Source organism: Canis lupus, chromosome 3 (assembly GCF_048164855.1).
Source record: "Canis lupus baileyi chromosome 3, mCanLup2.hap1, whole genome shotgun sequence".
Classification (NCBI taxonomy): Eukaryota; Metazoa; Chordata; class Mammalia; order Carnivora; family Canidae; genus Canis; species Canis lupus.
Window position 1 is genome coordinate 78328004 of NC_132840.1, and position 16494 is coordinate 78344497.

The 16494-nt window shown below is 47.0% G+C and overlaps 1 protein-coding gene across 5 annotated transcripts in view; it reads right to left on the reverse strand.

Moving 5' to 3' along the window:
- The window catches only part of SCN3B (sodium voltage-gated channel beta subunit 3), a 25167-nt gene continuing 8673 nt past the window's right edge, over window positions 1-16494 (reverse strand). For 3 of the 5 annotated variants that reach the window (XM_072822448.1, XM_072822449.1, XM_072822447.1), the window contains exons 3-6: window positions 15794-15957; window positions 13015-13240; window positions 8809-8947; window positions 1-4341 (exon numbers count right to left, since the gene is read on the reverse strand). In XM_072822448.1, coding sequence (XP_072678549.1) covers window positions 4278-4341; window positions 8809-8947; window positions 13015-13240; window positions 15794-15957 — 593 coding nt within the window. In that variant the 3' untranslated portion in view covers window positions 1-4277. The remainder of the gene's footprint in view (window positions 4342-8808; window positions 8948-13014; window positions 13241-15793; window positions 15958-16494) is intronic. The other 2 variants (XM_072822450.1, XM_072822451.1) reach the window with 2 other exon arrangements.

A 16494-nucleotide genomic window follows, 5' to 3' on the forward strand; every position in this document is an offset into this window, starting at 1 on the left:
TGCATTTAGAGACACTTTATTGACACAAACAGGGTATTTCCTGGAAAACACTACATACTGGCATTAGGTTGTGGAGAGCTTGGGTGATCGGGAACAACATTTCTAGAGTTCAGGAAAAGGTTGGCTGGGGGAAACCGAGAACAAGCAGTAAGAAGGTGACAATGGGGCAAAGAGATCCATCAGGTGCAAGAGTTTGCTAATTGTGTTTGATGGTGTTTCTCAAATCTGCAAGCACTCGTGCTTCCGCAGCCCCACCGCCACCCCCCATCACACACACTGCCATCAGATGCAGCTCTTGCCAGATGGTGATTCAGGGGAAAAGGGGGTTATTACCAGCTTTGAGGCTTAGCTGGTCTATGGTAGGGCTTAAGTCTGACCTACCACAACTCAGACTTGCTTCATGTGCTTATCTACTGGGTCCTACTACAAACTCAAGATAGCTCAACACCAGTTACCTACCACAGTGGAGTTTCAGAGATTAGGAAGAGCTTGGATGGTGGTATTTCGCAGACCTAAGGCCATGGGGTACACTGAGGCTCCAGATTGGTACTCGAGACAGAGTGCATGTTGAAATGCAGAATGGATGAACATCGGAGGATGAACACACCAGTACTACTCAGATACACTCACGGAGACTAGGTGAATTCACTGGGTTGGGGAATTTCATTTACAAAAGGAGGGAAGAGGAAAGCTTTTTTTTTGGTGTATTTTTCCACTTCTGTGTTAACTGGGGGAAAGGGAACCAAGATCTGTTCCGAAATGTGTCTGGCTCTTGCGTCTTCCTGCAAAGATGCCAATTATACAGCCTCTCCCCTCTGATGTCAGGTAGGTTCACAGATTCTGAGTTGGGTGTGCTTTCCTTTTTTGATCTAGTAGTTTTGTGGGGAGAGGAGGGAGCTACTATCTTAACCATTCACTGCTGTACATGTATCTTCAGCATATTCCTGCTTTGAAAAAGTCCTTTCCTACTAACCTATCTAGTTGGGCATAGACAGAGAAAGCAGAAACTCAGAGAATCAGAAATCTGGGTGTGGGAGTGTTGGGGGACGGAGAAAATAAAGGATAATGCCTTTAAACAGATAGAAAATAAAGGTTGGGGTAGGGACAGGCTCTGTCAATGGTATTAACATGCAGGAGTCGGGCTTGTGCTCTAAGACTTCAGCTGGCAGTAAAGGTCAGGAGGGCAGGGTGTCTACAGCGCCAATTGAGTTGAGCAATCAAGTTCTTGGCTGTTAAGCAGTAGGAAAAGAAAATTCAGACCCAGCCTTGCTTGGCCTTTAGTGTTATTTAGGGATCAGTCATGGGAAATATCCAGCACCAAGACAACAGATGGGGTTCCTAAATTAATAGTAGCCCTTGAGAACATTTCTAAGCCCTTTAATAAGAACAACATGCCAGATGAATTTTCCAGAGCAATGCACATTTGGTCTGGGTCCTTGAGGAATATGGGGAGAAATGGAGAGTGGGGAGGATCTGAAGCAGGTTGGGGATCACAGTACCCTTAGTTTTGTAGTCCTGATCAAGTCTCCCAGGAAGTTGTTGAGTTGCAATTCAGGAGAAAGAGCGATGTGCAAACCAACCAGAAGGAGAAAACCAAAACTAGACAGACCCTCAAAGCACACTTGCAAGCAGCTGCTAGAAGCAAAGTGGCAGAGGAGCCGCTGAGTGGGGTTGGGGTGAGAGACGTCCAACACCTCGGGACATGCAAGACAGGCGAAGGTGAGACAGCTCTCCACTTAACCAGCTGTACGAACGTACGATGTAAAGCTGCTCGGCCTCAGGCAGCCTCAGTGTGCTCATCTGTTACTTGGGTATCAGTTAATACCCACGTCACAGGGCCCGCTGAGGAGAACTAAGGTAGCAAAGACGAAAGCACTGTGTAAGCCAAATCGCTCTAATGACAGAGTTGAGGATGGGAAGGGTGGAGAAGTTAAGAAAAAGAAAAGAAGAGGGAAGATACCTTGTAAAAGATAAATGGCGGGGCGTGGGGGGAATGATAGGTGCCATTGAGCTCATTAAAAACCACTTAGGAAATACCTGGGTTGGGCTTTTTAAAAAGAAAAAAAGGCTGCCATCATGCATACGGCTTGATTCGGAGTGAGATGCATCATCTACTAGAAGCAAGAGGACGGTAGGCTGGTAGTAAGTAGCTGTGCCGTAAGCTCGGCCACCCGCAGCCATGGGGCTGGGAGACCTCACACCAATCTGCGCCCATCTTCCTAACTGCAAAGCATGAAAAATGATCCATATTCTGTCCCCTATGTCAGAGGAAGTGTGTGGAAAATCACCGCTGAGAAAGGCCTTGAGTTTACTGCAAGTATTTTCTTCAATAAAATTGGACTTTGTAGATGTGAACAAGGACTTGTTTCAATTACTCCCCCTAAGGATGGAAGAGTTGGGAAAAAAAAAAAAAAGTGTCGGGTGAGGCCCAGCACCAGCGGACTGTGATCTTTCCCCATAAGTCCCCCCAGATCTGAGGGGCCTCTCACTTGCTGAGCCCCACCACTTACAAGCTCTCATATCCCCTAAAGCAGGCTCCCCCTTCCTCCTCCCTAGGTGCTCAAGGACATCACCCTTGGACCAGCCACTCAATTAAAATGACACGAGATGGTAAAATTTTTTCAGCGTGCCTCTGCTCTCCCCAAATCCACACACACACAAAAAATACCCCAACAACTAGACATCATGGATTCACGGGTGAAATGTTTGGAAGCCACCGAATCTGTCCTTCCTGTCACTTCACTCATTCACACATCATCCATCTGAGACTAAAAAGCACATTTCTTAGTTTAAATATTCCCAGATGCAACCTCCTGCTGGAGGATTTTTCATGTTCACAAATCTTTTCCCTAAGGAAATTCTTCCAGTGTACCCCATGTCCTGCTCCGTGCCTTTTGGCCAGCTTCCGGTTACCTGGATCCATCAGTTAACCTCAGCCGGGCACTCCACCCCTGTGCTTGTGAGAGAGGCATGGCCGTGGCCAGGCCCAGTTTCAGGATCTTTTTTAAAAACGAAAGGATCCCATCTCCGAAAGTCTCAACTGGGCAGCAACCTCAGGCTTACTATGCTTCAGTTTATCCTCTGAAGTCTCTTTAGTTGAGCTCAGTCTGAGGCCCAGTTGTCTCCTAATGAGGAATAATACTGATCTACAGGAATTCTGAGAGGAAGAATGTAGGAATTTCTGTTCCAATGCACATTACCCTAAGAGGGTTAGGAACACATTGTATGACTTTTAAGAGCCACTTCTGTCTTTGGCTTCTTGAAGGACTGAGCCCAATGTAGGCCTTCGAGAGACCTATTGGGATCTAGCCCTAGAGTACCAAGTTCCAAGAACATTGTGGTCCATGCTTAGTAAACTTTCTATCACCGAAGAATCTAGAAAGGCATGCTTTGCTCTGATGCTCTAGTAAGTGGGCCAGGAACGTGAAAAAACTGACTTCAAGGAATCCCACACCACAACACTCTTATTTTAACCCGAATTATTCATTCCTGCTTCCTTCCATTAAGACATCCATTCACTTGCAGCAGTGAAGAATGAGCCAGTTCCAGCCAGTCAGGGACAAAGGGATGTGCCATCTCCAGCATTTGTACAAAGTCATTCAGATCGCAGGGAAGAAGGCCAGTTGGCATGGGAGCTCCTCGCTTGAAAGCTGGGACAGGGCGAGCTTGAGTCGGTGTAGAAATGTTAGCTCCTCAGTTCTGGCAAAGTCTTCTGGTGTGTAGAGGTCTGATGGAGTCAGGAAGTCAGAGGTGAAAGCTCAGAGGTGAGCGGATGCATGATGAGTGAATAGAAGGAGGGAGGCAAGAAGGGAAGCGATGTGGCCCGTGGGGCACCCTCCTGGTGCTGTTGACAGCACTGAACCTGGGATATTCAGTCCTTCAGTGTTCAGACCACCTACCAATGATAAAACAACTCACTCAGAATTTCCGGCCTGGCCCCGTCCAGCCCAGCCAAAGACTCTCACCAAATCCACAGTCCTTACAAGGAGGGAGTGGGGGGATGACTTTTTGTCGCCGTGGTAAGAAGTCCAAGTTGCTCCAACCCTCAGGCCAAAGCAATTCACCTTCTGAAGGGCTTGATGTAGAGCTGAAGGGCTTGACCTGGGCATCACTGAAGTAAAGAAATACCCTGAGGGTGGGGACTCTGGGTAGGGTAGAAGTCTAAGGGGTCAGATTGAAAGTCACTTGGATGTGGGTGGACAGAGCCACTTGGACAAGCAGCCATCCTGATGCCACTTCCCTGCCCTTCCCGGTACATCACCTCAGGCCCGCCCTTCTTACTCCTCCACGGGGACCGCGGAGCTCTCTTTGTTCTCTGACGGGATGGCAAGATAGTCAGACCTGGAGGAGGACAGACAGGGAAGGACATCAGTACTTTTGTCCCCAGGGGTGGGAACCCAAGGAAAGGGAAGGAGCGCAGAAACCAGGATGTCTGCAGAAGAGCTCTGCGTTTCCTTCTGCCTCTGGCTCCCAAGAGAAAACCAGAGTGGCCCTTGCAGCGGGGACTAGAAGACTAGGCGTTGTTTCTCTTTTTTCCTTCCACTAGCAATGCATGAATCTTCCTATTTATCTACACGGATCTAAGGACCCCTGTTGTTCAGTGAAAATGTCGAGCCACACCAATGGGTGTGAAATGATATTTTAGAGTTGCTTTCATATCCATTTTCCTGATTATTGCTGATGGTGTACGTGTTTTCATAAGTTTTTAGGTGGCGTGGGTTTCTGCTTCTGTAATTTGTTCTTTGCTTGTTGACATATGTCTTTTTCTCAGGGATCTTTCTTTCTACTTTCTTTCCTTCTTTTTTTTTCTTTTTTAAAGATTTATTCATTTATTTTAGAGAGGGAGAGGCGGAGGAAGAGAGAGAATCCTGAAGCAATCTCCCTGCTGAGCATGGAGCTCGATCAACACAGGGCTCGATCCCAGGACCCTGAGATCATGACCTAAGCCAAAATCAAGAGCTGGCTGCTGATCTGACTGAGCCACCCAGGATTTTTCTTGGATGGTTTCACGTCTTGAAAATATCTCCTCCCAGTCTCTTGTTTGTCTCTAAACTCTGCTTATGGATTCATGTCATGAACAATTGGTCTTCACACATAGTGTTGTGAAAATTATCCTTCTTCCCACTCTGTGCCTCTGGTATTTGAAGAAATCCGCTCTATCCTCAGGTAATGACGATAGTGTCTTATATTTTCCCTTCATCGAATTTTCAAGTTGCACATTTTACCTCGTCTTTAAATCCACTTAGAACTTATCTTTCTTTAGTGTGAGAGATGGGGACTCTTATTTTCTTTACCGTATGGATAAGGCATTGTCTTTATACCACTTATTAGAAAGTTCATTTTTCCTTCTGTAATTGTGGGGCCACTTCTGTCATATATTAGTTATAGAAAATTGAATATATGTATTGAATTATTTGGGAGGCTCTCGGTTTTGTTCTCGTTGTCCATGCTGTATGCTTATGTCAATATCAACAAGTTCTTTAATAGCTCTGTAAGAAATCTTCATATCTGATAGGAAAAGCTCTACCAGCCATCTTCCCTAATATTGTTCTTTCTTTGGTATGGGCAAACTATGGCTCATGAGCTAAGAAAGGTTGGAAGGACTGCAAACCAAGAAGCAAAACCAAAGAGACCCTGTGTAGAAAATATTCACTGTCTGGCCATCACTTGGTTTGGATTGGTTTTGGCCCTTTGGTCTTCCACTTGACTTTTAAGATCCACTAATTGAGCTCCTTGAACAATCCAATAGGTATTTTGATTGAAATGTCATTGAATTTACAGATTAATTTCAGAGAGAACTGTCCTGTTTTGCATCAGTAGGTTTTATTCTCCCATTTATTTAGGTCTTAAGTCTTTCAGTAAAGTGTCGTAATTGTCTCCTTAAAGGTCTTGCATATTTCTATCAAATGTATTATTCCCAGGTACTGGAGAGTATTTGTTGCTACTGTAATGGAAATTTTTTCAAATGTTTTAGGTATCTCGTTGTTTCTCTAAATGATTGTGGCTGGGCTAGAGGTGGTTTTTATAGGTTTACGTTTTGATTTGCATCTACAATCTTGTGGAATGTTCTCATTAGCTCTAAGGGTTTGTCCATAGATGGCCTTGGATTTCCCATGTCAGTGGAGGAGGTCATGGAGAGGACGTGGTTGCTGGGTGACCTGTGAGCTGGACCCCCGCAGCCAGGGGCTCCCCACCCTGCTTTCCTTGGAGTGTGCCTCTGCTTGCCTTCCCTCCCAAAAGCTGCCCCAGAGACCCAGCCTTAAGACAGTGATGTGAGGTTGAGACTTATCTGGACAATATCCTGTCTGAACCTAGTTAAGGCCTCTATACAAACCTTTAAGATTCTAGCAGGCTTGTCTTGTGGCTGCTCAAGAAAAGCCTGGTAAGGGTCGCCTGGGTGGCTCAGTGGTTGAGTGTTTGCCTTTGGCCCAGTACATGATCCCAGAATCCTGGGATCAAGTCCCATATCGGGCTCCCTGTAGGGAGCCTGCTTCTCTCTCTGCCTGGGTCTCTGCCTCTCTCTGTGTATCTCATGAATCAATAAACAAAATCTTAAAAAAAAAAAAAAAAAAAGAGTTTTGTAAGTAACTTCCCTGACTTATTCAACCCTCCACCTACCAATCCGGAGTGGCCGGCCTCTTCCTTTGGTCTATCTTTGTCCTCCCATCACACCTGGGAAACTTCAGAGGAGATAGATAACCAACGACAGATAAATATACTGGGTGTGAATCAGGATACTTGGGTGTCTTCCCTTATAGTTTTTACTCTTTTTTTTTTTTTAACTTTGTATTTACTGAGTACATTACCTAGGTTCTGCAATTTAATATTGAATAGAAGCGAGACATGTTTCTAAATTATTGGCCGTTCCAACCCAGCCGGTGTTTGCTGGAGGTTACCTGAGTAGCTGCCCTTCAGCAGTTCAGAGATGACTGGTGTTTTGATTTAGTATGTATCCTGCTCAGGACACGTCGTGCTTCCTGGATCGGAGGAGAAGTGCTTTTTCTCAGCCACTGTATCTCTGGATATTGTTTCTCCTCCATTTCGTCTGTCCTATTCTGATGGACACTCTCCATTTCCTTCTTCGTGTTTCATTGCACTAGTCCATCTGTTTAGATCTCTGCGCTTCATTCTGTTTGACTTCCTTACGTTGACGTCCTGCTCGTCTGCATCTGATCTGCTGAACCCTTCCACAGGGTTTTAAAATTTATTGACTACCTGTTTCACGTCCAGATTTCTTAAATTCCTATTTAAAAATCTGCCTGTTGGTTTTCCTTAGCAACTTATTATATTCTTATGCTCCTGGTTCATCCTTGTATTGCTTTAACTCTTTTAGACCGACTCGTTTTCTAAATTCTACCAAGTGTCTGAAGTTCCTGGGATTGAATCCTGCCATTTGTTTCTTCTCTTGCTTGTGCTGGCTCATGTCCTGCTGCAGCTTGTAGCTTTGGATCAGACTGAAATCAGACTCAGCAGCGCTGAGTGTGGGGAATCCTGGTAAGCCTCAGCTCAGAGACGGTCCCTTCAGAATGGGTTTTCATTTGCTTCTACATGGTTATCACTGTCTGGGGACTAATTTTTTAATTGAATTTTTCAGCTTAGAGACTTCTGGATCCTGTAGGTAGTATAAATTTAAATCCCGAACATTGTGAGTGCAGGCTTGTGGTTACTCATTCTCAAGAATCTTTTATGTTTCTATCTGGGAGTCAGGCCAAGATAGGTAAGTCTCCTTGGGTTTTCCCCCAGGTTGGTGGACGGATTTTCTGGTCTGTCCTTTGCATATGTTGTAGCCCTTGGGGGATCCTGGCTCTGCTGGGGGCCTCGGTTCCAGCTCTGTCTTTTGTGCTGGCCGAGTTGTAGGCACTTTCTGTCCAAGCACTAAAATCCAAGCACCCAGGTTTCATCAGGAATGACAGCCTCTCCAGCACATTATTTTCTATCCTCATATCAGTTGTAATTTGTACTTTTCTGAGATCATAGATATCATGCAAAACACTTTCTTTATCAAACATTTTTAAGTGATAAAAGCCTACGGTTTTTAGGATACCGCTTCAGCGATGTTGCTAGCCTTTTAATCTAGGAGTTCTGTTTTTCTTCTCCCTGAACAACAGGCCAGAGCGGCCTCTTCGACCCTCACACCCCACCATTGCTTAGATGTGCTCACTCCTGAGTGACCAGGGCTTTGGCGAAAATGGCAAAGGCACACTCTGGACATTGGGGAATGAGAGCCCCTACATGGGTATTCGATTGCTGCCAAGGTCCAGGATGAAGAACATGTGGCTCGGAGCTCCGTAGCTAATAAAAGGCAGTGCCCAGGTGGCCTGGTGAGTTCCACAGTGTACAACAAATGGCTGAGAGTGACACAAAAACATGAATGTTTGGAATAGATGGGCCTAAATCCCAGCCTCTCCTCTCAGTATCTGTGGCCTCAGCAAGCCACTTAACCTCCATAGGCCTGTGTTAGCATCTATAAGATGGTCATAATAATGCTAACTTCATAGGATTGTGATGGCAGCTTATGGCTTTTTGTTTTGTTTTGTTTTGTTTTTAGCTTATGGGCTTTTACATCAGAGGTTAACAGTACCGGTTAGGAGTTAGCAGACACAAATCAAAACCTTGCTTTGCCTCTTACAATGGCCTTGGGCAAACTCTCCCGAGCTCAGTTTTCTCATCTGTGGGTATATTAATTCAGCCTCCCTTGAAGATCGTGGTGAGGAGAGTGGAGGACTGTGTCAATTGCTTAGCACCTCACCCGTGACAGCAAGCACTCGAAGGGGCCAGCTAGCATTATGTTGGCATCTTAGAACTTACGCATTTTCTTGGGCCGCCTCTTCAGCCTTTGAGACCTTCCTGTAGCAATATATCATCTCAATGAGCAGCCACAAGGTGAGGAAGACCAGCAGGATGTACATCATGATCTCTGAGACCACAGAGGTGAAGTCCTCTCCAGCTGCAAGGGGGACAATGAGGCTTAGAATGTGCATGTCCAACAAACCCAGAGCTGTCACTGGGTCAGAGATATATGAGACCTATTTTTAAGAATGGCTTAATGGCTTAAGTAAGTACTGGTTCTAAGGAACTCAAGAAGGCTTCAGAGTGATTTAATATCCTCTGATGCTCCTGTCTGTCAGCTTTCTCACCAACTTTCTTCTGGGGTGGGGGTTGAGGAGGAATGAGGAGTGGAAGAAATAATAGAGCAGTGGAAGCAATCTTGGAACGGCCTGAGATATAAGAGCTGCGTCCCTATTTTGTGTGAATCATCATTGCCCTTATTTGAGACCATTTGCCTAAAATGTAAGGCAAGGGTAAAACCGTTCACACCATTGCATTACCTGGCGTGTTCAAGAATATCTTGTGAGATGTGAAGGTCCACACAGATGTGGGGAGCGTATCCCGTCCAACCACCTGTGTCCTCTGAGCTTAGGGTGGCAGAGGGAGAGAGGGTGGGACACATGTGTGGGGCCAGTACGGTCAGCCTGCCCGTGGTCTGGGCGTGCTCTCTCCACGTCTGGATGGGAAACAGGGTCCTTCCCAGCCCACTTTTCTGCTAGGTCATCCCAAAACCAAACAGAAATGAGAACTGGAGCATTCCATGTATTAAGCAGACTTTCTGAAATACAAACCTGATCCTGCCATTTTCATGCTTAAAACCCTCCATGTTCCATGCTGCCCTCAGGAGAAAGACCAAACTCTGTTAACAGGGCATGTGGGACCATTCACAGTCCGGCTCTTTTCTCCTCATTTCTGCTTGATGCACCAGCAAAACGTCACTTCTCATATACACTGTGGTCTTTGGGGATCTGTGGACTTTTCTTCACCCTCTTTCCCCTTCCTCATTTCCCCTTCTGTGACTGGACTCCCTCTGCTACCTCTGTCCCCATATCCTCTCCTGCTTTTCCATCCCCTGACCATTCTTCCCAGTGCCACCAAAGTCCCCCGCTCTGTGAAACCTGCCTCAGCCTCTCCTCTGAGCACTTTTTCTCATCCGTCCGTTGTTATTGTGATGTGTTTCTCTCTCTTCTCTAGTGAGTGTTTGCTTATTAAGAACACATTTTACATATTTCTGAATTATCCACCTGTCGTTTCATCCCGGCGTGTCTGAAGTACTCAATAAGTATTTGTTGAATGAATGAATATAAATAAATATCGATCTTTGTTTCACGGCCAACCCAAATGACAATTAAAATATGATATATGGCAAATTGTCCTGATACATCTTCCTTTCTCATGGGAAAGAAGATTGCAGCCACATATTCTGTTGCTAACTCCTACCAGTGAATTAGATTCATGCTCCTCGGTTATTCATAGGCCCCGGTCATCCATAAGGCCTCGCTCATTAAAAGCACAGAATAGCTCCTACCATGACCCTCAGCTCTGAGAAGCAGTCCAAAGACTCCAGGATCACCCACGTTTCCTGGATGCTGGACCTCCTGAGGCTAGAGGTCATAGATGGAGCTTGAGGCACAGAAGAACACCATGCACATCAAATGCCTTTTTGTGGGCTCGACATTACCTGATTTGTGATGCATTCATCTCAAGGAACATGCTTTTTAAATGCAATAGCACAGGAAGAAGCCATCCATGCTCAGTATTTTTAGTCACTTCTAGGTGAAGAGATCTTAGATTTTTGTCTTAGAGCCAGGAGGTCAAAGCTTAGGGTAGGATAAGTTCATCTTGAACAAAGAGAACCAGAGAGATTCTGGGAGAACATAGGAATGGAGGAAATGTAGTGGGGTGTGTCAAGGTGGAGCGTGTGGCTCTGAGCCTCATGAGAGCAGTGAATGTGGGTGGGGGTGTTCTCAGGCTGCCATGGGGTCACAAAGGAAAAGGAAAAGGAAAAGGAAGGAAGGAAGGAAGGAAGGAAGGAAGGAAGGAAGGAAGGAAGGAAGGAAGGAAGGAAAAAAGTCATGAAACGAAGGAGAAGAAAAAAAGAGTAGCAAGGAGTGGGATGGTAGTAGAAGGAAAAAGAGTCAATGGACAGAGAGGTAGCCTGGTGGGCGAAAGATCTGGCTTGTAGTCCTGCACCTGGTGCTAATTCGCTTCATGTCCCTAGGCAAGCCCCTCACTGATCTCCCCACCACAAAATGAGAGGCACCAGAGCCACACCCTCCAAGCAATCACCTGGGGAGTCATTTCTATGACATAAGCCAGACCTCACTCCAACTGCCGAACTCACACATACCCACAGGAGTGTACAGAGATGTCTACACTGAAGGAAAGCCCCCTGGGTGATTCTGACTCCTGCTCTTTGTTCAGAACACCTGGATGAAATGAGAGCCAAGCTTCCCTCCAGCCCTACCATTCCGAGAGGCTCTGTGGTTCTGATGACAGACTTGTTTTCCTTCTATTCTGGCCCAAGCCTTGTTCTGGTGCCCAGCAGGCGGCCTGGTTCAGCTTCGCCACCCTTTCCACTGGAGGCAAAAGCCTGAGAGAGCAGCGGGTGAGACAGGCACCTTCCCAGGGTCCGGCGGGCACAGCCAAGTTCCTGGTGGTGAGCAGTAGAGGGCGCCGGCTTCTCTTCCCCGGGGAGAAGAGGTGTGTAAACAGAGAGGATAATGGAACTTCTGAACAGAAAAATACCTTAGAGAGCTTCCAGTCCAACCCATTCCAGGTACACAAGAGGAGATGTGCTCAGAGGGGGAAGACAGCTCATCAGGCCTAAATGCCAGTGGTCCAAGGGTGCTTCTGCTCGTTCAGAATTGACCTACTCGTTTTAGTCCTGTTGTCCTCATCAGGACCAAATCATGACATCTCTTGCCCTGCCATCTGCTCTCAAGTGTGCTTCATGAATTCTATCACAATAACATGAGAAAAAAAATCAGACTCGTGACTTGGAAGTCAGGGTTCTTGGGAATCCTAGGAAGAGCCCTATCTTGATCTTGACCTCTTCTTTCATGCCCCACACCTCTTGCCTGCTCACCATCCTGTATCTTGGGGCAGTGATAATGCCAGAAATAGATCGCCTGAGAACAGGCTAGAAAAAAGGGAACCATCATTTAACCTGGATGAGAAAACACAAAAGGAGGTGCATATATCACTCTTCTGACACGTGAGGGAGTGTTAGCAAGGGGCTAGGAGCCGCAACTCCCGGAGTCCCTTGAAGGCAGAATGAGAATGGTGTTTGAGAACACTCAAACTTCAACTCTCAAGATTCCGGACCAGATTAAAACAGAGACATTTGAGTTGCGTTGGCAGTAGAAGGAAAAGAAGTAGAAGGAAAAGTCCCCTCTGCCCACTTTGCTAACAAGAAACTAGCTGTGGGAAATCTGAAGATTTTAAACTAAAGACCAGAAAGGTGGTATTTTTTTTTCTCCCAGTCAAGAATGAGGTTATGTGATGAGAGATGCCGGGGATGGGGAAGGAGGGTTGCTTGTGTGATTACTGTGGAGGGAGACAGAAGACAAAAGATGGTCAAACTCTGGTTTAGAGCAGTGGTTCTCAAAGTGTGGTCCCCAGCAGCATGGGCATCTCCTGGCAATCCGTTAGGTGTGCAAATTCCCAGGCTCTATCTATCTACCGAATCAGAAAGTCTGCATTTTAAAAAGTCCCGCGGGGGACTTGGAGGCTTGCTGGAGTCTGAACATGGATGGTTCAGGGCTACGTGTGGCTTACACACAAGAGGGTTAGACGGCCTCCAGATATCCTCATGAGATTCCCTGTGCCCATCGAGTCAGGGATTCAACACAAGCCAGAGAAGCAGGTGTAGCTGGTTTGGCAGCTTTAGGCCTCATGGAGGCCGTCCTCTTTCTCCAAGGATGAGAATCAGAGGATCAAGGAAAAGGTCATTCTACTGTCATCTCTGAGCCTTTCTGCTTTGAGGAAAGGTGCAGAGAGGCAAGCTGTCAGGCAGTTTGCAGTTCAGCTGGCCACTAAAGGAAGACAACGGTGACATGTTCAGATATCACTGCTCCGGATAAGTGGGTTTTGCACTCTGCAAGGGTGTCATTTGTGTGGAAACCCACCGTCCTCCCTCCCCAAGAGCAAGGCACCCCAGAGAACTTGTGGCCCCAGCCTCACCCTCCTCAGTGACTCGGAGGGGGATCAGCCGTGTGGTCTTCACAAAGGGGCGATGTGCTTCAAAAGCAAACTCCCGGGACACGTTGCAGGTGTAGAGGCCAGAGTCATTCAGGGTGACGTTGAGCACAGTGATGGAGACATCCTGCAAGTCCTTGCTCCCGTTCCACTGCAGGCGTCCCTGGAAGGGGCTCTCTACCTCCTGCTGGCCGTTTCGATACTCATAGATCTGCAGGTAGAGAAGCAAAAGAGAGTAGGGCCAGGAGAGAAAATAGGGCGGGAGAGCCAGGATGGGGACAGGTCAGAGCAAAAGAGCAGAATTGTGCATGGACAGAGGAGAAAGGGGACAGTGTTACAAGGAGATCCCAAGCGTGGGTGTAGGATGAAGGAGGCTTGGAGGAGGGCAGGCAAGAGAGAAAGGCAGGGAAACGTGAGCAAAGGTAAACATGTATCGGGATATTCAGACACAGCAAAGGAAGATGCAGAAAGGGGGAGGCAGGAAGGAGGCTGGCAGGAAAAAAGAGGTGCAAAGAAAGAAAACAAAAGAAGGTGAGTGAAGGGGCGCCTGGGTGGCTCAGTCGGTTAAGCATCTGCCTTCAGCTCGGGTCACGATCTCAGAGTCCTGGGATCAAGCCTCGAATCAGGATCCCTGCTCAGCAGTGAGTCATCTGCTTCTCCCTCTCCCTCTGCCTTTCCTCTTGCTCGTGCTCTCTCTCTCTCTCAAATAAATAAATACAATCTTTTAAAAATTATTTTTAAAAAAGGTAAATGAAGCATACAGGAGACCAGGAGGGGGAAACTGAGAGAAAGAAAAAATTGGAAGGAGAGAGAGAGAGAGAGCAAAAGAGAGTAAGATGGGTCACCGGGGCACCAGTGAGAGAACAGGGCATAGAGACCAGGAAGGCCAGCTTCCTGAGTCACAAAGACATTTGAAAGCCTCGGCCTCAGAACTTGACTCTCTGATCTGGTTCTCACTGAGGGGATGTGGCCAGTCTGGGTGGGCGACAGACTGGGACCCAGGATGCCAAAGTGTCACAGACGAGCAGAGAGCTGCAAAGTGATATGCACACCTCATGTCTTTCACTTTGGGCTGAATAATAACTGAAATGCGGTCTCAAAACTTCTTTTCTCAGACACCTCCACCGTCTTATTCTCTACGGCTGTGCTGTCCATTCTGGTCTCCACTTGGCACGTGTGGCTATTTACATGAAAAATTAAATGACTAGAAATTAAATAAAATGTAAAACTCACAAGACACATTTCAAGGGCTCAGTGGCCACATGTGGCTCGTGGCTACTGTACTGGACACCATGAATATGGAACATTTCCACTTTCACAAAAATTCCTAGGAGACAGCATTGCTTTGTACGGCCACTACTACCTTCTGAAGTTTCCTTTCTTCTGTCTGAGTCAACTTCTACTCACTTTGGGCAGACCTGGAAACAAAGTCGGTGGCTAGCACACAACCAGGCTGAGGCCACTGGGGGCCTTTGCCTCTGGCCCAGACATCCAGGTGCCTGTGACCTGGGGACTAGCCTTGGTCACAGTCAACTCTGAGCGAATCCCAAGATTTCAGGGGAGTCTACTGGTTCCAGTTCTGGCACCCGATTGGAGCATACACTCAACTTCACCCTGCTGTTGTCTCCAAGAAGTCTTTGTAGGAAAGAAACTTGCCTCTGGGACGGTGGCATAGTGCAGTAAAAAGAGCTTTGTGTCCCTAGTTCGAATCTAAGCTCTCTAATCAACTTGACTTCTTTGGACCTCAGTAGCTTCACTTATGTACTTATACCTTTTCTCCAGAAAACACTTATATCATGCCTCCTATATTCCAGGGCTCTTCTAAATGCATTAAAAATTAAAGCTAACAACTTTGAAGGTAACAGTTCTCTGAGGCTGCTATGGTTTGCATCTCCATGTTAGAGATGAGGACACTGAGGCACAGGGCTGAAGCAGACTGTCCCAGGGCACAGAGCTCATAGGTGGTGGAATCAAGACTCAAACCCAGGCATTGAGGTTCCAGAGTCCAGCCATCCCCAAGATGGTATTCAAAGCGTGTACCAACCACATTGGCCGTGGCACCAACCAATCAGAATTGACATTAGCCACGGCACAGGGCAGAGTCTTGGAGGCTCCCTGCTCTGTTAGGGTGATTCCTTAGTTTCTAGAACATAAGGAGATCCGCAGGTTCCTGGTGGGACCGATGGCGGTGAGACCACTAGGGAGGCTTGGCACAGCAAATATCCAGTATAGAACTATTTAAATATTTCACTCATCATGGATGCTGTGCTGGGCACGCCAGTTGAAGAGCAGTTTGGTCATTCCTGTCACTCTTACTGCCCTGAGATTGTGAGATTTCAGCAAGCTAACCTACGCTATTCCATTTAATGACGCTGAGTGTCATTTCAATTTTTCTATCAATTTAATCCATCCACTCCAATGGTGCAGAAAATTAAACACCTGCGAAGTGCCTTATTGGGTGCCGAGCACACAGTAGGCTCTAAGCGCTGTTTCTCTCTCCTCCCCCTTCCCCTGCTCATGACCAGGACTGCTCACAGCTGGCCAAGTGCCCTTCCTTTCACAGAGGCTGGGCTGTCAGTTATCTGCTGGGGAGCTGTCAGTGCTTTGAAAAGAAAGAGCCAGTATTTGTCAGATCTTCATTCCCCAGACTCTCAGGAGCCAGGCACATAACAGCAGAGGCAAGTAAAAGAAAGGCCAGAAAAAAAAAAAAGAAAGAAAGAAACGAAAAGAAAGAAGAAAGGCCAGAGTCAGCAGCCAGACATACAAGGAAATCTTTACCGCCCTCGGGCCTGTAGAACCATTCCACCACGGTGGTGGCCTCCACCTCCTCCCTCTTCATGCAGGAGATGCAGCGCAGCTTCATGGGGTTGCCCTGAACGGCCTCCGTCTCCGAGGGCACTTCCACACACACAGGGAAGCAGACATTGACTGGAGAGAGGCCGGGTGACAGGGAAGGAACAGGAGGTATTGGGGAGGCAAGTACCAGGAGAGCAACATTGGAGAATAAGAGGGAGGGAGAAGAGACAAAGAAGCAAGAATCATGAGACAAACTTGAAAGTCGCATGGACATGTATGTACATCTTCACCTGTGCTCCCCAAGGATGCTCACTCAGAGCAGGCAGGGAGTGAGCTAGAGGAGCCATGCATGACTCAGAATTTACCGAAAGCCTCCTAGGATGCAGCTGGGATGTGGTACAGCCTAGAGCCCTACCCTCAAAGGCTTAGAGTCTTGGTGGGAAACAGGGGGCGCACACACACCCATTCACTGACCATCCATGCAACCCTTCATTCAGCCACCATTCACTGAACTCTACTCTATGCCAGGCCTAATGCTAGGCTAAGTCACAAAGATGAACGAAACACTAACCACACCCGAAAGGCATTTATAGTCTAGCAGGGAACACATACTCCTACGTATCATTAAATGGGGCTATGATGAATGCCATGCTGGTGATGTGTTCTGTT